The sequence below is a fragment of the Manacus candei genome, unplaced genomic scaffold (genome assembly GCF_025592945.1).
Source record: "Manacus candei isolate 608988 ecotype Guabito, Panama unplaced genomic scaffold, ASM2559294v1 h1tg000039l, whole genome shotgun sequence".
Classification (NCBI taxonomy): domain Eukaryota; kingdom Metazoa; phylum Chordata; class Aves; order Passeriformes; family Pipridae; genus Manacus; species Manacus candei.
This window is the reverse complement of record NW_026138087.1, coordinates 1,798,710-1,821,952: the sequence shown is the minus strand read 5'-3', so window position 1 is coordinate 1,821,952 and position 23,243 is coordinate 1,798,710. Positions and strand designations below refer to the sequence as shown.

The 23,243-nt window shown below is 45.8% G+C and overlaps 1 protein-coding gene across 3 annotated transcripts in view; it reads right to left on the bottom strand.

The window, feature by feature from the left end:
• ANTXR2 (ANTXR cell adhesion molecule 2) overlaps positions 1-23,166 on the bottom strand; it is an 83,054-nt gene extending 59,888 nt beyond the window's left edge. Inside the window, exons 1-7 of one of the 3 annotated variants that reach the window (XM_051794480.1) lie at positions 22,918-23,166; positions 22,221-22,292; positions 19,853-19,924; positions 14,115-14,196; positions 13,012-13,119; positions 12,846-12,914; positions 11,944-12,024 (exon numbers count right to left, since the gene is read on the bottom strand). In XM_051794480.1, coding sequence (XP_051650440.1) covers positions 11,944-12,024; positions 12,846-12,914; positions 13,012-13,119; positions 14,115-14,196; positions 19,853-19,924; positions 22,221-22,292; positions 22,918-23,048 — 615 coding nt within the window. In that variant the 5' untranslated portion in view covers positions 23,049-23,166. Of the gene's footprint in view, positions 1-11,943; positions 12,025-12,845; positions 12,915-13,011; positions 13,120-14,114; positions 14,197-19,852; positions 19,925-22,220; positions 22,293-22,521; positions 22,736-22,917 lie in introns of those variants that run through there. The other 2 variants (XM_051794479.1, XM_051794481.1) reach the window with 2 other exon arrangements.
• Positions 23,167-23,243: the final 77 nt, after the last annotated feature.

Here is a 23,243-nt window from a genome sequence, read left to right as displayed (position 1 = left end):
AAATGATCAAAAATCATGAACAAAAGGAATTTTCACTATAGGGTTCAGGATACACAGATTTCCTGCATGGAATCCATTTTTACACATGTGCCACTCTTGACTAAAGCAGGAAAATACTGAAAACTGTTCTTAGAAATAACTGCTTTGACAGTAATTTTTCATAATTTTTATTACTGCTGTTCTCTGCTTAGCTAAAGCATGCTGTACTGTTCAGAGACCCTCAGCCTCTTTGCAAAGGGGGTGGTCTGAAACTGCCATTTTGCCCCAAACAAAGCTTAAACTAGGAGGAAAAAAAACTGTGGAACTACTAAAATTTGGGTTTCTAAGTTTAGAAGGTTCTTTTCCACCCTTCAAAAAGCTTTTTGATAGTCCACACTTTAAAGAAACAGAAGGATAATGGTACAGAAATCTGCCTTGTTGCCATAAACCCCTCCCTTCAACAATCAAGTCAGCTTCAAAAGCAGAAATCAAACCTTGTAAAGGATTAATTGGAATCAGGTGGAACCAATCAGAAGCATACAGAGAGCTCTTTGTTTAACCCTTTATAGTCTGGATTCTCTTCAATATCCCCTCTAAACAACACTGAAACACTGTTCAGAACTACATTTTGCAGCAGTCACATAAAAATCAGAACACTCTTTGCAGGGTCCAACCCACAAGCTGTACCAAGCACCAGCCATGTGCATGGTTTGGCTCACAGGGACTCTGCTGCCACAACAGAAAACCAAAAATATTTTCCAAGGCAGTAATCACTGCTTGTGCTTTCACGTGTGGAGAAAAAGCACATATTTGCACATCCTAAAAGAAGGTACAGAAACTTGAGGCCTTGCTTTATTTTTGCTCACTCTTCTGTATCTGTTTTCATCTTTCTTCCCTTTCCATGCAAGCTATTCCTTCCCAGACAGCACAGGGCACTCCAATACACAGTTCATTTCTCTTGGGGGCAACTGATGTGAAGGCATCTTACCCATTTTTCCCGTGATCCATGTGCATTATTTAATATGCCTTCATCCCCCTGCCCTTTATAATTTAAAACTAACTTTAAACTATCCTGCTGTGGAAACCTGGACTGCAAAGTCAGCAAGGTCAAAATGAACTCCACAGAAATCCATGCAACGCTTCCCCTTTCCCAGTTCATTATAATCCAAGACACCACAAATTTGTTATTTAGAAACCTACTGCTCACAAGACAACTTGAAATAATCACTATATAAGGCCATCCCTGGGTAGGATAGTTAAGCACTCTGCTGACATAAATTCAAATAAGACTATGAATTGCCTTAGTTTAACAGCATGCGATGAGAGATTGAGAGAATTTATGTCATCCCCTTGATTCCAAGAGCTTCACACCAAATATAGGACTCTGCTCCCAAGCTCACAAAGGCTTTTCTACCATTCCCCCCCTTTCCCACTCAGTGCTGGCTGGCACAGAGAGAACCAATTCCCCACAAACCCAAGTGCAAAATAGAGCAGAAACCTGTCTGTCCTGTTGTCCTGCAGCTTCAGAATGGAGACCTGTGGAGAAACTACAAGGGTGTTCTTTTCCTTCTGAAGCAGAACTGTGCAGTGCAGGACTGGTTCAGCTGGAACCAGAGCCTAATCAAAGTAAAGAGACCACAGCTGTGAGCTCCTTAGGAACTGTGTGGCTGCTGGAACAAGAGAAGGCAGTGGAGTCCTGCTCTTGAAGGCAGTCAGCCTCTTGGACTTAAGAGACATGAAATCCAGGCCCCAAACATCCTCTTGTTCAACACCACCACAAAAGACCCCTGAGGAAATTACTCCATAGCTCCTCCATGTACAGGACTTGCTACATTGCTGCCACCAAACTTGTTACATTGCAGCAGCCACCAAACATCTAAGATTTGAAAAATGTTCCGGTGCTTTCTAGGACCAGTTGTTAGAGCAGCCACCCCAGGAACACAGCTCATGCTCCACGCTAACTCTGCCACCCGGCCCTGCTTCACAGGGCTGGTTTGAGGCAGAGCAGCCTCCCAGCGAAATCCCTTCTTATGGCTACCTAGTGAATGGATACCGCAGAGTCTCTACAGCAGCTCTCAGTAAAGCAAGTCAATCACTTCAGAACACTTCTGAGAGCAGAAGTTACCAGAGTAGAGGCAGCCCAGATACCCATGGGGGTTTAGAAGCAAACTCGCTGGCACACGCTGCCCAGCTCCCTCTGTGAGCACTGTGGCTATTCAAGCAGGAGCTGCTGGGCTCCAAACCAGTGAAATGGGGGCATTTTCTCTATAAGTCCCACTGTCTGTCACTTGTCTCCATTTCAGGCTATTTCAGTGGCTTACAGGCAAGCATATGTAAATCCTCTCAAAACAGTTGTAGGAAGTTCTTTTATCAAGTACATTCATTCACTTATCAGAAGCTTTATCAGCTTTTCTGTTTGGCACCACTTTTCACTAGTGCATTTTTTTCTTGACCAACCTGACTGTGGACGAGTACTTAAAATCCCTTTCCACTCTCGTGGATTTCTATGCACTTCCCAAAGAAGGTTCCCAAAGGCTCACACAAAGGTCTCAGTCCACCTTCTGATGCAGTGGGTTCCCATTTTTGTCATTACTAACGCATTTCCTCCCAGTAGAGCTGTTTCACAGAAACGCCATCCATTTCTGACCCACAAGTGTCCAAACCGACCACAGGCTCCAGTTTTGTCAGCTCTAAGCTGCAGAAACACCCCACCCACCCAAATCGTGCCAGTAGCACAGAAAGGGCAGGTGTCCCTGCAACACGCTGCAGAAAGGCAGCCAAGTAACAGGCTGACATCAGGCTCCCCAGGGCTTGTGGCCTTTGCAAACTCCACCTCTGTTTATCAATCTCGCCTTGTCAGAGATCTTGCCCCTGCTTTATGCCAACATTTCTTCACATGGCCAATGTGTTTCTGGACCTTCCAGGACCTCTTTAACCTGGCTCTGCTCTGACTCGCTTTTCATCTTTGCTGCTGCCTCTTACAAGTTCTCAGCACTTTAACAGCGAAACAGCAACTTTCTGAGTATTTAGCCTGCCACACCCTCGGAACATACTGTGGAACAGAGCTGTACCAGGCCGCACAGTGTTACATGCAGGCTAAAACAACAACTTTCAGCACTCTAAGGGAGGTCATGTTCCAAGAAATTGAGAGAACAATGCACGAGTAAGGAGCTGTGAGCAGCCCAACTGTCTGGTGACAATTAACAAAACAAGTCAAGTGTCAATTTATCTCACAGAACCACTCGGTTTTGCTTAGCCCCATATGCAGTTCAAAAGTTTTTGGTAGCAGGCAGCACCATAAATCGTAACTTACACGGCATCTGCTCCTGCCCAGCACTGTACACTACAGTGGGTTCAGGCTTTGCGGCGGGTCATCAGTACAGCTGCATTCTTTACTGAACCACCATAATGATTTTAAGTCTAGAAAATGTTCTACAGCTGTGTAAGGTGTTTAGTTCCTGGGACAGAGGTCAGGATAACCAGAAACTGCTGGAGGGAGACACCTTCTGACACATTTTGGTCAGACTTAGCACGCTAATGATTCTGAATAGCTAAGAACTTCCACAGTCACCAGTGGCTTTTACTCCCTACAGTTTCATCCAAACATGCACACCTCTGTTTACATTAGTGCTCTCTGGAAGCTGATCCCAAATCAGACTGCTGTGATTTCCAGGGGGAAGCAGCATGGTTCCCTGACAGAAGTGTATGTCCTGCAATGAAACAAATGCATCCAACTTGCTATTTGCAGAACCAAGTTTTCAAGAAGAAAAAATGTTCACCTTTAAAAAATAATCTTATTTGCTCTACTTGTGTATGGCAAGTAGACAGCAAAACCTGCTGAGAGCACAACATAATCAACCAGAGTGCGTGTGCAAAGATGATATTCCAGCAGTTGTATCTCCTGCTTGGTGCACGGAGCCTGTGCCTCGAGTGCTGCTCTTGGACGGACGTGCTGCCAGCCAAAGTGTGTGGGCACAAGTCAGAGATGGCAGCACAGCCCTGAGAGACCCTCACATGGCAACCTCACAGGCAACTCCAGGCAGCGGCTTTCCTGTGGAGATTCCAACCTCCCTTTCTTTCCTCTCTCCTTTCCAAATGCGGGATCCTTAATTTTCCCTGGGGATGCTACAAACAGAACAGTTAGTGAGGAAAACTATAACCCCAAGGAAAGCATAGCTAGAAACTGTGGTAAATTGAGAACCTGAGTAAAACTGGAGGACCGGTGTTGAGTGTGTAACATGCCACAAGGCTGTGCTTTCTGAATGTGCTGTGCCCAACTCCTCTTTCAGGTGACCACAAAGCAGGCCTCACCAAGAGCTGCACTTCTTATCAGGATATATATCTCAAGATAGAGTGGTAAACATGACTAAGAACTTGTCACTGCTAAACATGGATATGCAGTGCGATAAATGTACTGCAAGCAGGGGGCAGGAAGCGAAGGGCCCTGATAACATAAGAGTGTTTAAATCCACCTGGAGTATTCTATGTCTCAGCTGGATCTGTGCACATAAGCAAAGCCTCCCTGACTGCCAACTGTGACACTCCAGTGCTGTGGGCTCTTTTCTGATGAGGAATTGGCTGCACTTTTGGCTGGTCAGGAATGCCACCGGGCATAGGGGCGGCCACTTAAGTGGCAGGCAGGAACAGGGCTCCTGCGTGCACAGGCAGAGCAGTGTGTGCAGGTGGAGTCTTAGGAACTCTGGTCAGTGCTGCAGGAAGCTGTCCCAGCCTGTGGAACACTGCTGTCCAGTGAGGCCTGTCCCTGGTGAGTTAATGCCTTTTTGAGGCTCATGCCAGCTCCACGTGGAGCTCCTCAGAGGGATGGGTGATGAAGGCAGCATTGTGCTGGTGCTGAGTTAGCCGTGTCCAGCCAAGCTCACCCAGGGGCTCAGTTTAGTTCCCAAAGCTAATCTGCTTTGTTCCTTCTGATTGGCTGAATCAGGACTGGGCTCACCCCATGTTTTAATGTGAGTTTGTTTTTCTATGAGTCACTGGGAAGTACTACTGGCAGCTTGCTTCCTTTTCTTCCCCTCTAACTTGAAACGTTTTTTTCCACTATTGCTGAGGCACTAAAAAGGAAATTAAAGAAAAGCAGAAGGTGTTTAATTGGTGTGATGGACTTCCTTGCTGGTTTTGTTGTAGAGAATGAAATGCCGACTGTCCATAGAGCAGGATTTTTCATACTGAATTCAGTGACCTTCATGGCATGTAAAGTGTACACGTGTGAAATCAGGGTGACCAAGAATTTAAGGTGTACGTAGGCTGGCATGGTTACAGGTTTCTTTCATTCATGAGCTGTTGGTTTTTTTACCTGATTAGGACTTGTGCCCCTAATACTGTGGCAGAGTTAGGCTTTGAAGATACTAGAGGAAATGAATACAAGTAGAGCCTCTGATGTCAGTGATTACACTCAAGTAACCTTAATCATGAACAGGATCTCTGAGTCACAGTCCACCTTAGGCTCTGGACAGGCCAGCTCCTCCATATAGCAACTAATGCTTGAACTCCCTGAAATTAATTGCTTGTTTCCAAAGTGAAGCCTTCCATTCTTTCTAGTGTTGGTTCCACACCACGTGTCTCTGCTGTGTTCAAGCAAACCCTATATTTACTTCTGCAGTGTTGATCTGTGCAGAAAGCCACGAGGCAGCAGGACCACCTCACACCAGACCAAAGGCAATCGATTCAGGGTAACGTGGAAAGAAACACATGCTTTTCTTGGAAACACCATTTTGGTGCTTCTCTCCAACAAAGAGCAGGAACTGCAGCGGTTAATATCTAACAGGCCCTACCTCCCTCTGTTGCCAAACATCTGTGCTAACTGCACTTGGCTGCCAAGCCTGGCCTGCTCCCTGACGCTGCTCCGTGGACAAAGAGCAAGGGGAAGGGGAAGGCTGCTACCCTGTCCCCTATCTAAGAGACAAAAATCCCGGAGACATATGGTCTTGCATAAAATCACCACCCGAGAGAAGCCTGGCACGGTGTTAGGTTAGTGAGAATATTCTAATTACACCAAGGCTGAGTAGTACCTCATTGGCAGTCGCTGAGGAAAGCAAATGGAGATGACAAAACTGTGGGTCATGAGATGCGGATTTTAACAGCACTGGAACCTTTACCCCCAAATTACTAAAAACAACCCTAAACCCATTACTTACCCAGTAATGTAACTAAGGATCAAGAAAAACTGTTACTTTCCATAACAGGAAAAAAGTTGTTCGGCCTATTTATTTTTTTCCCATTAGTTAGAAAAATCTGGCTCCAAGAAACTTACCACTACAGAAACACTGGATTTCATTTGGACCTGTGACTGCTTCCTTTGGAGCAAGTTGTGCAGCATCCCTTACGTAACGGAGCTGCCAGGCAGGGATGTGCAGGGATGGCTGACAAGTCCCATCCCAATCACAGGGCACAGGCACGCTCACACTAACCGGAGCTGTGTCAGTGCCGGTGCTGGCTTATCAAGCTCACTGTGCTCCAGGAGAACATTATATGGTTTGTAATATGTCAGAGAATGTCAAATTAAGGGCTGCACAGCAGTGAAGGGTAGAGCAGAAAGCATTCTATTCCAGGCCATTGATTCCTTTTAACAACTACATGCAGTAATTCCCAAAACTATCTCCTCGGTCTCAATCACATGGAAAACATAGCGCAGTGTTAGTTCTGAACCTTGCACCCAGTGCAGCTTGAAGATTAGACCGTCCAAGGGGATTAAAGAAGATGACTGATTTAATCAGAATAATTCTTTTAATGATAACTTGCTGCTTTTCTTCTCCCCCCCTCCTTAAATGTCTAATAGTTTGCTTCCTGGATTCCCAGTGCATAAACTGAGCATATTTTCTTCCTACAGGAAATGATCCAATTAAGTTGATGTATAATTGATAATGAACCGTTTAAGCTGATTTTGGCCTTGAAAAATCTTTACCGTGTGCAGTCAGCTGTCTGACCCCTCATTCACAGCGGAGGGACAGCAGTTAAGGAAATGGGGAGCAGCCTCAGCACACTGAGACCAAGGCAGTGTACGAGGCAGCTCAGCTCAAGGGATCTGGGCAGGCTGGGCAGAAGTAGGGACTACTTGAAAATCATGTAGTCCCTGATTACTGCTCGGTACCAAATCGCAACCTGGCCCCTGAGACACGAGTGGTTCAGAGAGCAGAGCTTGGTAAGCTCCCACGTCAGGGACATGGAAACAGCGTTCCCCACTGTCCAAAGCTGGAGCACCACCTGTGGCAGTGGGTAAGTTTCCTGCTCTCCATAAATATGAACTCTGCTACCTTACAGCAGGTACCCATGGGAGATGCTGCTGGACTTGTGTGAGTTCAATAATTCCCCATCCCCCAGTGCCAAAGCCAGGTCAGTCAGAGGAAGTGCTGCTGACAGCACAGCTAGAGCAGAAGGCATCAGATTCACAGAGAGAGGATGGAGCACATCTTCGGGAAGCCAGCACGGTAAGTTTTACAAACCTAAAGGCAAAAATTGTTCCTCACAGAAAAGAGCTCTTTGCCTACCTCAACAGAACTGACTCACCCTCACTAGACTTTGGCTTTGTCCCGTCTCGAGCACCACCTCACTGTCCAACAGAGGTTGCGAGCTTCCCTCCCTGCTGACTTTGTGTTAGTAAGGCAAACAGGGACAGGTCTGCTTGTCACCAAGACCTGTCAGCAGCCTGTGGGGCCCCTCTCTGTGCTGAGCACTGGGGCACAGTGACAGTGAGTGTCACCATGCTCCAGATGAGAAGTGACTCCATCAGGTACCAGCTGAGCGTGCTGCTGCCATGTACGGTTTGTGCAGCGGCTCCCTTCGGGCCCCACTGAGCTGGCTGTCACCAACCCGTGTAACTCCAAGGTAGGAATGCATTGCCATGCACAGCGAGTGACACAGGAACCATCCAGCTGACATGGAAACCCCAGGATATTCGGTAGATACCCTTCGCTGGTGTCCAAATGGATCTGAATGCCACAGGGATTTTGCTGACTGCTCTTTGCAAGAGAAGCAGACTTTACCCACCACGCTTTACTAGAGAGAATTTATACTTTTATAGCAGAGAATTTGTATTTGTATAGCACTCCCTACTTACGCCCCTTTAGCCAGAGTCTGTCCCTGTATAGGTGGTGAATATAGTTTCTAAAGGACCCTGAGTGTGTTTAATCCTTTGTTCAGCCTCACTGTTCCCAGATGCACTCCTTTGATGGGTCTAAGTAACTCCAGCCTGGGAGTTCACATCCTGCAAATCCTGAGGTCTTCTCTCCCCAGGTCCCCCCTTCAACAAGAGATGGATCCTTAAGTATCCAAATTTGCAACTCTTCCTGGACAAACTGACAGCTTTATGCTAAGGCCTAGGGTTTTTTCCCCAAAGGGCTCAGCCAACTTGGATACAATTTAGCTTGCATTTACAATGTTCTGGGTGGTCCAACCTCTCAGTTCACAGGACTTGATCAATTTTGGTTTTGTCCACTACGTTTAAGGTCGGGTTTCCCACGTAAAATGAACAAAAAAACCCGAGCACCTGCAAAATGAACAAGCAGAAAGAGCTTAGCAATTCTATTTATTATCCTTCCCAGGTAGAGCTCTTAAGAAACTTATAATCCTTCCTGGGTAGATTCCTTAAGAAATTGTAGCAATGAGAGATAAAGGAACTTTAGGCTGACCCTTTTTTGAACTGATTACTTCCTCTAAAGTTTTGCACGTATTAGTTCTTGTAGTCTTATCTGGTAAGTTTTCGTGGGCTTTCCTAAGTACAAAATATATTTTAACTTCCTGTATTAAGTGCTGTCAAGTCACTTTAGTATAAAAATGTGTTTAAGTCTACTTAGAGCTGTCACACACTCTAATAAGGTTACTAAAGTGAGTTCCTTTAATGTAACTTTTAAAGGCACGAGCCTTGTCCAATTCTGCCTGCAGAGACAACCAGACAACTTTCACTCATAAATCAGCAGGACTTGTGTTTAATTAAGGGTTTCATTTTCTTATCTAGTACTGAACTGCCGCATGGTGACAGGAACTGTGCCCTCCCCAAGCCTTGCAGTTCACACTGCCCTGGCTCGCTCACGAGGCCACACTCCGTGTAATTACCAGCCAAACCCCATCAGTTACTGTTCCTGAGAGTGCAGTAACTCGCCTTCAGCATTTTGCTTTTAAGCTGTAGAGTTTTGCTTAGATTTATTCACCCTGACAACGCTGTTTAGTTACGACTTCGTAAAGTTAGGTATTAGCAATGCTGGCAGAGTGGGAGACTTCACAAAGCAGCCCCCTCTTCAGAGTTCTGCACAGGGCTTTGGAATCGGTAGTTGATGTTATTCAGCAGAAACACATGGTGTGATGGTGCTTAAACCCTTCCCACTTCTCTGGAGTTTTATCTGAACTTAAGGTCAAAAACTCAGTGCGAGCTCTCCAGCATCTAAGCCTGGGCTACTGTAAATGCTCATCTCGACTGTCTTCCATGTTAATCCCTGGGTACGATTAAACATATTTCATGTATCTGTCCAGAGAAAATAAACTGGAATAGGTGCTTAGATTGCAAGCAATTGCAAGAGCAGGTACTAACAGACGCTCTATGATAAAGCTCATCACTTTACCAACAAATGCAGTTCAACTGCTCAGCTCTCCTGGAATAGGGTACAAGATATAACAAGATAGCAGCCAAGAAAATCTCACACCTGGAGAGATCAATGTAGAAGAGGCTCCTGCATCATTCCTACTCAACAGTTCTAGGGTGTAGTTTTGCTCAGGGGTTTTAATTGCTGTGCCGCTGCCATTTCTGAAAACTGTGATTTTTCTAAACAAAAATTGTTTAGCAATGTTCACTGAGGGTTTCACAACTGCACCTTTGACTCTGCACTTCGAGAGATACTCCTGCTCATTTGTGACCTGAGTATCTCATTTTCATCTGGTTTAAAATTAGTTCTCCCTTTTAGAAGCATCTCTTTGAGTCTGTATTCTCTAGCTAACTTGCAAACTGAAATGAATTTATAATAGTAACTAAAAAGGAAAACTGTGAATATTTCATGTTCCATTTGATCTGCTTATCGATGTTATAATGTTATGAGAATGATTTGTCAAAATTATTTAAAACCCCTGCAAAGAAAATTGAGTTATAACTACAGCATACAAAAAAATCATGTTAATTTAGCCACCAAACATGCATTAAAAAAAAAAACACAAAACTCACACACAAAAAATCCAACTGAAACAAAACCAAACCCATAGCTGTGGATACTTCAATCCATGCTCTGTGGTAAAAGCCAAGTGGTGACATGCTTGTTGAAGCTGCAGGCTGTAAATAAACCCTGGACCAACTCATGAGTTTAGTCTGCAGGGGCAGACCTTGCATTTAAGCTGTAGAACTTTTCCTGTCAGTGCTAAGCTGTTACCTTAAAACAAAGTGCTGCCATTCAGTGTGTCTGGTCCTGCTCTACAGCTGTGATATGCACACATCTGGGATTTTTACACTCGGGTTTTTCACAAGTGCCAGAAGAAGCTGGATTGAGGCTTGTGCAAGCACCACCTGCCAGATCTTATCAGAAAAGCTTCCCTCACTGCCCCCAAGTGAAGGTGCTTGAAAGCCCCTGGGAGATATAAAAGATGCAGGCTGACACTGCTACTGCCCAAAAACACCTTGGCTGAGAATGGGCATCCTACAGCTTGTGCTAATCTTCATGTGCTTGAATTCCAGACTCCTCAAGGGACTGTACTCCTGCTGCACTCCTGCTGCTTCCTCAAAGGACAAGAGGAGTAGTGGAGAGACTTGACTCCTCGGAAGGCTCCAATCTGCAGGTCAGTGACCCTCATTGGAGGGGAAACACTGAACACCAATGTCTTTACTCCTCGATCTGGTTCTGCCTTGACATACACATTTTGAAAAGCAGTATCCTTGGAAACATAACATAATCAGCTGGGGCTAAACATTCAGCTCTCATAAATAAGCCTAGCACTAGTGGCTTCGAGGTTGCATCATTTGCACCAGCAACACAGCTGAGTCCTTTAAGTCTTTCAAGTGACGTAGGATGAGATTTTTAACAGTAAAGGTTTTAAGCAGTACCATGTGGGGTGCACTGTCTTTTCAGGAGAATAAATGTCAATGCATCAAAAGGTTGATTATCTCTCTTTAGAATGTGCAAGGAAGATTCTGAAATTACATTTATTTTAAGCAATAGAAGGAAAAGAAGTTGTTGCATTATGACATGCACAAAAACCACTGCTCAAGGGAAGTGATAAATTTGTGACTGTGTAATATCCTGTATGTGAGTCGTATCCTTTTGTTGTTTAAAAAAAAGGAAAGGGAAATAGATGATAGTGAGATCTCTCTCAGAAAAATAATTCCATTTTTGATTTTGACTTTACTTTTGCCAGTAAGCCTGTTTGCACTGTGCTGCCTACACGCAGCAGCAGCACTGTTAACCTTGCATGAAATACGCAGCCTTTAGTTTAAAAAATGTTTCTCTTGCTTTGATCCCTTCTCGCAAACCACAGTAATCAGCTGAATGGCCTCATCTCACTGATGGGAGCTGGTCATGCCATGCTCAAAAATGGAACTGAGTCTTATCACTTACTGGGATAACAAGTGGTTAAAGTCATGTATTTAGAATGTTTCTCTGTATGTGAAGATTTGGACAATTCCTAAATTGCACTTATTCCCCAGGATTTTAACAAGTTCTTCTCAACTCTCCCACAGAAACAGTCTCTATTTTTTCCAGACTAAACCCACAGCAGCCATTGCTCAGAGCATCCCTCCAGCTTCCTGCACGAATTCCCCTCTCCTTGTGAGAGTCTTCAAACTCTCCACAAGGTCTGAGCATGAATAACTGCAGGAGGGGCAGGCAATGCTGATTTACAGAGTTGCATCTCTTAAGCATGAGGGAACTTGAACTTTTGCAGTTACTGACTTAGGAATTAGTTCTACCTAGAAAACTAAGCAGGACTGGAGAATGCTGTAATCTTGAGGAAATGTAAAACCTATTGCCTGGTACTCACAGAATTGATTATCCCCTTAAGTGCTTGGAATCCTCCAGTGACAGGGAAGACTTGCTCTTTCACATCAGCAATTCTTTCCAGCTTTGGAGAGAAAACACATGCAAACAACATGAATCATCGGGCAAACTAAATTCATCACGCTGATTTTCACCCTTAAATGTAAATGGGTGTCTAAAAGCAACCCTCATCAGCTCTTCAAAGAGAAGGAAACTTGAGAGCTCTCTCACAGCTAACTATGAGTTTTCTAAACAGGAGGACTTAATAGTGCTGACTGCAGCTAACAGAATGGTGGGTAGCCATGGTGGCAAAAATCATGCTGAGGAAGCCTTTAAGGGCTTGTATCTTGGCAGTGATTTCATAACTGTCCAGAATTACCTTCCCTGTTTGTTCTGCCCTCCACTAAAAAGCCTTCCTCTGCACCTTCTGCAGGAAGAGCCTTTTGTGTGCGTCTCTATTTAAGTCACTTTGATGGAACAGACATAGCTACAGCATTCACTGAGACACAGCAACTCTGGAAGAGCTTTCAGTCAATGAAGAACATGGATCCGACACTCTTTTCTTTATCCCAAGGCTGTTAAATGCTGCTTGAACCTTGTCTACAGCTCCTCTGTTCACGCAACCAGCACCCTGACCCGACTGCCGTCCCAAGGAGAGGGGTTTGCCTGCACCCTCTCTGCTGCCAGCTCCCAGCTAGCAAGGGGATTTCCGACGGGTCTCCTCGGCAGTGAGCGCGACACCCACTCTTTCTATTTATGTCTGCATCCACATCTGAGTGCGTTTCCTGAGCCAGAGAAGACATTATACTGCCTAATGTAAGTAAAATTAATTTCCATACTAAACATAAACTGTGTAAAACCCAGGTACTGCCTAGTACGCTAAAGTATTAATGTTCTTATTCTTACCTGTTCTTGTTCAAAATCCTGGACACCAACACAGTAAACTCTCGCTCCCAGGTCTCTGGATTTCCTTGCCTGTCCCATAAAAGAACAGAGGAATAAGCATTTTTTTATTCAACAGGCAGCACTCAAACTTTGCAGAATATGACGTGCATTTCCAGCTCGTGCTCACCTCTTTCTCTGCATACAAGGGAATCTGACCATCTAGCTTGCCATCTGTCAGTGCAATGATGATACTAGAGAACCTCGAGGCTCCTTGCTTCTCAATTTGCACATTGGCCTGAAACCAAAAAAAAAATCATCCAGCTTAAAATTGCACCTGAACTTCTAACCAGAATGCATCTTTTAAGCATCGAATACAGCAACTGAAATAACTCAGCCTCATCCTCAAACCCATCCCTCTTGACAGTTCTCTGCCCCCCTTGAATTCACTACCAGCTGGGAAACCCCTCATTGCTCCTTTCCAGTTGCCAGTGAGGCCATCTCAAAAGCGCTGGGGTCACTAACCCGTCAGTCCTTGCTAACACTCATTTCTTCCAGGGCAGATCTCTGCAGATCCACTGTTACAGTTTATTTTGCCACCTCCCAGATTTCAAATGCAGTCAGCAGGTTCCAAGATACAAAAAGAATGGCTTAAACTAATTTTTTCTTTTTAAACAGCAACAAAATTCTCTTTGCCCAGCTTTTCAGCACACAGATCTCAGTCACAAACATGGTTCCACAGGCACAGAGGAAGAACCAATTTGTCTGTAACAGTGAAAGCTTAGATCCTCACCTTACCCCTCACCTTCAGGGCCCGGGCTTTCAGCAAAACTGCGCGGTATACTTTAACTAAAAGAAATATAAGCAGTTGGGAACTCCATAATTAAGACAGTCCAAAATTAAGAGCATTTGTCTTGCAAATGCTGCTCTGTGCAGTAAAGTCTCCCCAAGGAGAGCGCTCTAGAAGATGCCGCAAGCCCCACAGCCCTCCAGAGCTGCATGTGACTATTTACCATGTCATTGGTATGCTGGGTTAGTTCTGAGATTCACAACACAGACCCGCGCTCTGCTGCGAAGGAGCAAGTCAGAGAAATTCCATATGGCAAATTTCTGTGATGGCTAATCTGCATGGGATTTGCACAGTGTCTGGGCAACCCTGGGACCACTTAGGCAACTAGAAAGATTTGAGCATAACAGACTGAGGCATACAGTCAATCCATTTATGTTACAGGTTGTTAACCAAAGGGTGAGAACACAGCATGTGTTGATTGCAAGAAGATGAAGAAAACCTACCTGTTTTAGTCCTTCATGTATATATGTCTCACCTGCTGGTATCACCTCCTCCAAATCCTTAAGACCTTTCTTGATTTTCTCTCTGCAAACAAAAAAAGGTAAGAGACTTAGTGTGATCTGAAATGGGGAAAGGGGGCAGTTTATCAATTGAAAACAGTATTGATCCTAAAGGAGATCTGAAATGAAAAGCTGTAAATTAAGAGCCTTTAGCTGAGATCCCACATGGAGGCAGACTGTATTTGTGACAGAAGTGTGGCACTTTGGGAACAGGTATTTCAGACCTAACTAACTAACACAATATGCTTCAGTAAGTCAAAGAGCTAGAGCTGAGGAAAATGTTCAGGTGGAGCAGATATTGCAAAGAGGTGGCAAAGCCTCAGCACTACATAGTCCAGTGGAAATTCTGTTACATTAAGTCTATTTTGCTCAGCTAAACCAACTTTGCATCCAATCACACTGCAACTGAAGAACAAATCCTCTAAAACAGCAGTTCTATCCTGACCGAAATCTTCCACGTCAATATGCAGGAATTTAATTGGGTAGAACTCAATTGCAACAATAAAAATTTTCACCCTTAAAGAAATAAATAGCAATAGGCGAATCCAGCATTTGCAAGACACCTTTTGTACCCAAGGAAAAGGAGTGAGATTGAGGATAGTTTCTCATTTTCGGCTCTCACTACTTTTCTGTGTGACCTTTGATAAGACGTCACACTTATGCAGGTCACAGCTCACTTAAATTTAACAGGAGAATATGGTTGCACTGTGATTTCTCACGGGCACTCTAGCAGATCCATCTGCGAGATGCTCACTGACTATGGGGATGAGAGTGGAGAAGCTGGTAGACAGCATGACAGGAATTATTTCCAGTGAAATCGGCACAAGTGGGGAAAAAAAAGGCAGAGAGACTTTCCTTGAAAAATCAAATCTGGAGGGTCTTGAGTCTTCTGTAAGCACAGTTCCAGTGAAGTCCATGGAAAGTTGCGGTAGGAAAGGACAAGTGAAAACTAAGTTGGGACAAAATTTGGGCTGGAATATATAGAACACTATGACAAACCTAGGTGAGAAAGAGGAACCCAGCAGGGGTGAGGAGATGCAGGAGAAATACATCACAGGATGCATGAAAGCTTTCCTCAGGCCAGACCAAATGAGAAAGAATGCATATGCCACACTGCCTGAATGCCACCCACTCGTCATTTGTTCCACGGATGGGCTTCCTCTATCTTTAGCAGCTCTGTTCTAAAGTACAATCCGTAAGCTCCCCATCACAGGATCGTAGAACCGGGGAGAGGAGGGGGTAAAAAAGAGAGAGATGTGGCATTGAATGTATGGAAGGGAACAAGTTATGTAAGATAATACAATCTGTTTGATCCAAATATTTTATATTCAGCATCTATAGAAACAACTTGCAAGTGATTATGTATGAACGCAGATTATAAACCACATAGTTGGAGCTTGCCAGAAATGAGTGGCAGCACATCACAGGCGTTAGTGCTCTGCTGCCAAGAAACAAGCAGCAACTCAAGTCCCAGTTTTCTGAAACAGATTTCATTTTGCAAAAATAGCTTTTGTACAATCAGTTCGGTTTTATTTATCTGCAACGTCTTGTGACCCGGTCACACAGAAATCTCTGGTGTTGCCAGGCCTCTGCCTACAAGGGGTTCCAGGAAAATCTTTGGCAGCATGAGCTTTTTTAGCTTCGTTTAATCAGTCATCATGTCTTTCCTCAGGGCACAGTCACACTAGACAGACCCAGGCCAGATGTGAACAAGCTCCACGCATGCTCTGAGTCAGTCAGGTACCAGCGAGTCCTGGTCTGGATGTCAGCTGCCCAGTGTGGGTGCAGGACTTGGGCCCAGCAGCCAGCAGGAGAGGTGGGCTCTATCACACTAAAACCCACCCCTGGCCAGTTTAGAAGGGTGGGCAGGGGAGCTCATGTCTGCCTGCACCACTCTGATAACGGGACTCTGCAGTCAACCAGCCACAGCACTTGGGAACCCCATTCCTGCTGTTCAGTGCTCTCACAACTTCCCTTTCTTTAGTTTCTGTAACTACTTTTGGTAGCCACAGAAATCCCCAGAGAAGGCCTGGTTGTGTAACTCATCTGTACCGAGACAGCAGAGTCCTGCCCTTGGCTTGGGTGCCTGGACATAGAGCAGCACAGCTCGGGAACAGTAACAAAGGCTGAGTGAGGGGCCACTGGCTTCATGGTGCTAGTTAGACACAGGAGGGAGGTGGAAAAGGCAAACAGAATCAGCAACTTGCAGCCTGCCTGTGTTTGGGCTGAGCAAGTGCAAATTTAATCTCTCTTCCCCACTGAGCATACACTGCAGCCCATCTCTGTGTTTTAGCACAGACACAACTACTTTTTAATAGCTATCCCCGACTCCTGTTTCTCTAAGCTGTGTAACTGCCTCAAACAGCTCTCGCAGCAGCAGCCAGGCAAACGCAGTTGGTTAATACCCATGCGGTTTCCAGAAGGGGTGTTCTTAGCTCCTCTGGGTGAGGGACAGTGTCCTGTATGTCTTTCCCATGTCACATTCCACCCACTGGAGTGCTGGAATCTTGAGTTCTCTCAGTGTGTTGAGTGTACAAGCACTGGCAGCAGAGAGTGGCTCTCACTGAGCAGGTATTTATGGTGTGGAATGAGGCTGTGTGCTGTCAGGCAACGGACTGATCTCTAACCAAGGAAGACAAACAAAACAGGTACTTGGGGTTTGCTGCTAAGAAGGAAGTACAATAAACAGGAAAACACCAACTTGTTCGTGAAACCAAGAGGGAGGAAGTGTTCTTTGACTGAAAAGGGGACCACTCTATCCCTGACGATGTGTGGGGTTTCCTTTCACCAGTATGACAACTCACATCAGCCTCCTCAGATGTGTCATTTGGAGGATGTGTCATGTTTTCTATGCCTCTTAAATACTACAAAGGGTTTGGTTAAATTATAATAATTACTCTGCTTCAAACTTGAGGCCTCCTGCACGGGCTCCAGGTGGAAACCACATCAGTGGCCGGGCTCCAGGTGGAAATCACATCAGTGGCCAACTGCTGTACTTCATGCACCCCACAGAACACACTCTCTGCAGATGGCTTTACTTTGGCAAGCTACTTGGATCCAAGCGCAGGCACAGCTCACATGACTGAGGCTCCAAGCACATCCATGTCCTACTCACCCCTGTGAAACCAGGAGCAGTCAGTGCACCACCAGGCTATGGACAAGCACAGGATGGTACAGTTGGTCACATACTAAGTACTCAAGTGTTCTATCTTCCCACCTTCATTAACATAATCTTTTTATTTCCAGTAAGAGTTTCACCCAGGCAAAGGCAGCAGGGCTAGTCCTGGCCACTGGCACCAGTCAGTGCTGCAGAAGCAGGTTTACAGAAACCAGCACATTGGCCAGAAGAGAGCACAGGCAACGCTGTGCCAGCTGGATGGTATTCGTGAGTGTATCTGCTTTCCCGAACCACTTGCTTTCCAACACTGAGCCCCAAATGTGAGTACACCAATCTTTGTTTACCACTTAGTGCACAATTTCCAGCTGAACTTCACAGACGTGTGTGTCCCAAATGGGCTGTAACCACTGTGAGAAGGCTTTTCCATCTGAGTGTTGTTATTATTCTATGTATTTGTTACAGCACTTTGTGCACTGCGATTAACAGTGACTTCTGTTTCCAGAGTTAGTCACAGAGTATTGTTCAAAGTCACAAAATATTTGGGAATTCAGGGGCTTTGGCACTATGGTGTGGCTTTCTTTATATCCACAGCTTTATTGTGCAGTAAACCCAGCAAGACCTTTGTGCAAACAACCAGAAGCCTAAGGCTTTCAAAATAAAAAATACTGCCTTACTTTGATCTAACTGCTGGGAAGGAATTGTGGTTTTCTGACATTTGGGAATTAGCAAGTAAGTGAGGGCAAAACCATGTCTGCTAGTCCAGAGTGCACACAACAAACTGAGGCCATAATAGCCCATAATCACCCACACACACCCATCCCCAGAACTGCACTTAGCATCCTCATCTTCTGTTGGGAACAATAGGAGTCAGACAGTTTCAGTGATTCTCCTCTGTTGACCTCTTTAATATTTAAAAGGACAGCTGTTCCAACTCTATCTATCCATTCTTGCCTATGTACATATGGTCACAGTTACTAGTCTCCTTCCCATCCTCCTTATAATTCCTCCTGAACAGTAAGGGTGGCACTTTCTTTCCCCTGCCACACTCACAAAAGCATCAGCCAACCTTGCACTAAAGCCAAGTCCCCCAAGGGAACCCACTAGAGCTCCAGAGGTTCTTTCTGTGCTTTAAACACAGCTCTATCCATGGCTACAAGCATGCCACAGACAGGCAATGAAAAAGGCACTTGTGTTCCTGTGGCAGGGCTCCAGCATCCTGCCCAGCATTCCAAGTGGTCTGTGTGCTATCAGTGCTGGCTCTTGTGCTTGATAAGGAACAGGCCACTGACAGGCTTATTTTAATGGAGAGAAAGGACTTCATTGACTTCAGCAGGCCTCAGAACAGGCTCAAGTGTCCTCTTCTGACCCTTCTCAAGCCATCTGGAAGTGGCTGTTCTCAAGTCAGACCACTTTCCAAATGCTAAAATAGGAGGGACTTAGAATTGGATTTTTAGGCATCTTGGATGTCAGCTACATTTCTGTAAGCTTAACTCCTGTCTGTTGCCCATGAGAGGTCTTTCAGGAAATCTTGTACTTGCCCTTATGTATTATTTAAAACAATCAAACAATGCCATAGCAGAAACTAAGCAACTTTGGCAGACCACATTTTGCATTGACCTACTAAAGGAAGCAAAAAGGAAGGACCATCTCACTTCCACCCAGCCACAGTTAATTGGAATTATTCCTAAACGCTTCATCCACATTTTCAAAATCCAGAAGGTTGTGTGCCGCAGTAGGTTCTGGACAAAGGGGAGAGGAGGTCGTGTTGGTTTTGACAAGGCTGAGAGAACACTGAAGGACTCTCGACAGCAATGCCACTGTCTGCTGCCAAAAGCACTCATTCCACAAGATCATTTCCCAATTTGTGTGATTCCAATAATTATTTCTGCAACTTTCTCTTCTCTACCTGGTTTCCTCCTTCTGTCTCCCCTCACTCATCCTTGAGCTATCCTAACTGCTAATCCTTACTTGCTTTAGAAATCAGAGTGAGCAGCCTTGAATTCCAATGCCTCTGAAACCATCAACTGGAAAAAGAGTTCAGGCACATATGTACATCATCACGGTGCCAGGAAGACATCACACCCTTCAAGTGGCACCAACTTCACTGTTTAAACCAGAATCTGAAGTCATATTTAGGAAATACAAACTAGAATACCTACCTTATGTGAGATTGCAGGAAACATTTATTTACTTTATGCTTTTCCTAGAGATGAAAAAAATCCTGAAAACTTATCTACGGATATGGCTTTACAACAGTAAATGCAAGAATCATTCTCCTGCTGGGCCAAGGGAGATGCAGAATCACACAGAGATGAATACACTACTGGTGTTGTTCTGCAAGGCAGTGGTAGAGTTAACATCAAGGATTTGTTTCCCATCATTCCACTTCTTCCTTTTTTACAAGGCTATCCACTGATACGGTCACCAAATTAAATCAGCTCTGCATGGAGGCTTCACGACTAGCCACCACTTAGAGGTATCAGCTGTTGTTCTGTTACTGCTCCTCTGGTTCAGTAAGAGCCCTTGGGGGGATGGAGGGGGAATTTAAAAGCAGTGCACTAACCTGTCTCCAGTGAGCGGCATGATGACGTGTGCCTGGGTGGAAAACACGATAAACGATAATCTCATCTTGGGGCTTTAGAAAAGGGAAAGAGGGAAAAAAATATATGTCAGAGAAACGTACAGCTGCACAGCATTTCATTCGCTTGTTCAGGCTTCATTCACATCATCTTTACCCTCCAGCTTCCTAGGAACATCCTTTTGAACTACAAACACAAAATGAGAGGAATTAAAAGATTTCTGCCCATCTTTTCCTTACTCAGGTGCTTTGAGAACAAAGTAGCAGAATTGCTACTCTCTCTCACTCAACTAGAGTCCAGTGAATTCCCAGGATATGATCTCTCCCCACAGAGAAGGTAAGGCACATTCCTTGGGTATTGTTGTCGCTGGTGTAACACAAAGCCAGGGTCACAGATGCAGAATTCCCCCTGCTCTCTGGGTATTAACCACAGACACATTTCCCCTTTTTTTCCAGGCTGACACACTATCAATTTCCAACTGTGCTCTTTGGTCATCAAATCACTCCAGTCACAGAACCAGTGCCTGATGACTGCCTCAGCCCCAAAAAAGCAGCATGTAAACTCTTCCAGAGTGAGTCTGGTTTTGTTTCGGTGACAGAGTTGTGAGACTAGCAATCAACTTCCCTAAAAGTATCCAGGGAAATGTCACAGTAAAATGCAATACTGTATGAATTGATTTTTATCAAGGAGTTCAATCTTTTTTTAAGAAGCTAACCTGTCTCTTTGAACAAGGTTACAGAGAATCATGCAGTTAGCAGTGGAAAATGCTTAAGAACTGCCTGATGCTCTGAAAGCCCAAGACAGGAACTTTACTAAGGTAATTTGTAACATTTCTCCTACTTGCTTTTAATTTTTATTCATTACAATTCCAATACGTTCAGTAACTTCATAATTCACTGTATATATGTATCAGCATTAATTAATCAGGTTCATGTTCATAAGGACATAACACCTGTAAAGCTGAACGACCCTACGTTTTCAGTTCACTGACGTCAATGATGCAACTTCAAATTATTTGACATCATGGGAATGTAAGTATTGCAAGTCTGCACAGAATTGCACAGACCTTGGATTTAGGATCCATCCTTGCAGTCTATCCACAAAATTCTGAGATGCCCTAAATTAAATCAGAATCGAAACCATGGGATTATCTATCTTTCTAGTTGCAAAATACTTGCAAACTCAATCTGTGGTAGTTGCATCATTGCCCAGTGATTACTGTGAGACTTCGCTGTTTGAGATGCAACTCTGTGTGCAATAACCTCCAAGTTATGTTTTAGCCAACTTCTCTTTAGGCCACCACAGAATAATCCTCTCCGTGAGCCATCCCATCCCTACTCTGCTCCTCGGGACACTGGCAGACCTCCATGCAACTGTTGCAAGAGGGAGTGTCACTTGGCTGGAGAAGATGCTGAACTGAAAGACTTCCACTGAACCAGCACCATACTTCTCAGGGAGGGCAAACGTTTTACCACTTAGTCCAAAGAAGTGCTGCTTCAGTATCTCCTCAGGCTCTATTTTTACATTTTTTTTTAACTCTAGAGCTCACAAAACAACTTTTGAAAGTTTCTGTTGTCCCTCTCGACAGAAGTTTTACAGAAGTTTAAAGATTTGCTTTTACAAGATGAAAATAAGCAGTGTTTAATTATATAAGCCTAACTGTATCCCTTTATTAGCAAGCCAAGATCACAACTGCACACTGCACTGTTTTCCTTAACAAAACCTACCACAGTATCTCTGCCTGTGTATTGGAGGATTCCTTTGGTTTATTCTGAGTTTTGTTGTGAGTTTTTTTTAAAGCAAAATGCTGCAACCCAGCAACCCTCAGTCAGTCGAGTTTCACAGCAGCCGTTTCAACGGGAGAAGGACTTGCCAGACAACACTGCTGGCAGTAGCAAAGTTGATTACAGGTATGTACAACAAATACATTGTTACATGGCATGGGCTCCCTCTGGGTTTGAGGTTTAACACTGTTCTCTTCCTTCTGATCTGCACCATATATTTACACATAGAGAGACCTGCTGCTTTATAAAGATCTCCAAATGCAGCATATGAACAGTACTCCATCAGAAATGAGGCACGTGGCTTATGGAAAAAGAAGTTTAAAAAACTATCAAATCACATCTTAAGAGTAATTTTAGAGGCTAAATATTTAAAGATGCATATTACCACCTTTTCGCTGAGCTCCAAGCACGAAAATAAAGTGCAAGTTTCCAATATTTTCCAGCACTTGGGGTCTTAGAAGCCAAACTTTATGGTGTTTGTGAACATCCCCTAAGCTTGCAAAAGCACGGGAGGGGTGTTTAACACAGCCCAGAATCACCACAGCATCACCCCGGCAGCACCACGCACCTCACAAATCTTTCTGTCAGCTGACGTACAAAATCAAATATCTCATGCCAGTTCGTTGCCACGCTCCCAGACCTGAAAGGGAAAACCACGCACATAAGCGGCCTGATCTCGGGTGACATTTCAGGGAGAAACTTAACAGTATTTGCTGTTCCAAACACTTGGAGTCACGGCCAGCCCGGCTCGGGGGGCGGCAGGCGCCGGTAAGTTTGTCGCGATTTGTCGCCGTCCCCGCCGTGAGGCGGCCCCGGCCCTACTCTCCCCCCCGCCCCTCCCTGAGGGCGATCGCGGCCGTCGAACTTGCCCACAAAAGCCCGGCCGGCGGCGGCCGCCGCGGGACGAAGAGAGGCGACAGATGCTACGGCTTTCGCTCCTCCAAAATGTCCGGCCACCAGCACCCCTCCGGGGAGAACTTCCGACGCCCCCGTCCGAATCCGCGACCCGCCGGCTTGCAGCGAGGTCCAGCGGGATTCGCGAACTTCCCGCCGAGCTCCTCTCGGAGAGTCCCCTCAGAGCCCCTCAGCGCGCGCGGCCCCTCAGCGCCCCCCCCCCCTCCGCGCGCGGCCCCTCAGCGCGCAACGGCCGCCCCGCGCGCGCGGCCCCTCAGACCCCCGAACAAAAGCGGCGCCGCCGCCGCCGCCCCCCCGCTCCCCAATGGCGGCGATCCCCATCTCCCGCCTCTCTCTCTCTCCTCCCTTACTTGTCCAAGACGAAGTACATATCGAAGGCTCCGTGGCACGACGGCTCGCCCGCGGCCGGCACGGCGACGGCGGACGGCGGCAGCAGCGGCAGCAGCAGCAACAGCAGCTGCAGGGGCACGGCCCCCTCCATGGAGCCTGCGGGCGACGGAGAGCGGAGGCGGGCGCTGCCGTCCTGCCGCTCGCCGGAGTGGCCGCCTCTCGCCGCCGCCGCCGCGGATCGCCCGGGCCGGCCCGGCCCGCCCTCCTCGCGCCGCCTGGGGCGGGGGACGGGCCGGGCGGGCTCGCGCCGCCCCCGCTCGCCGTGGCGGTCCCGCGCGCGGGCCCG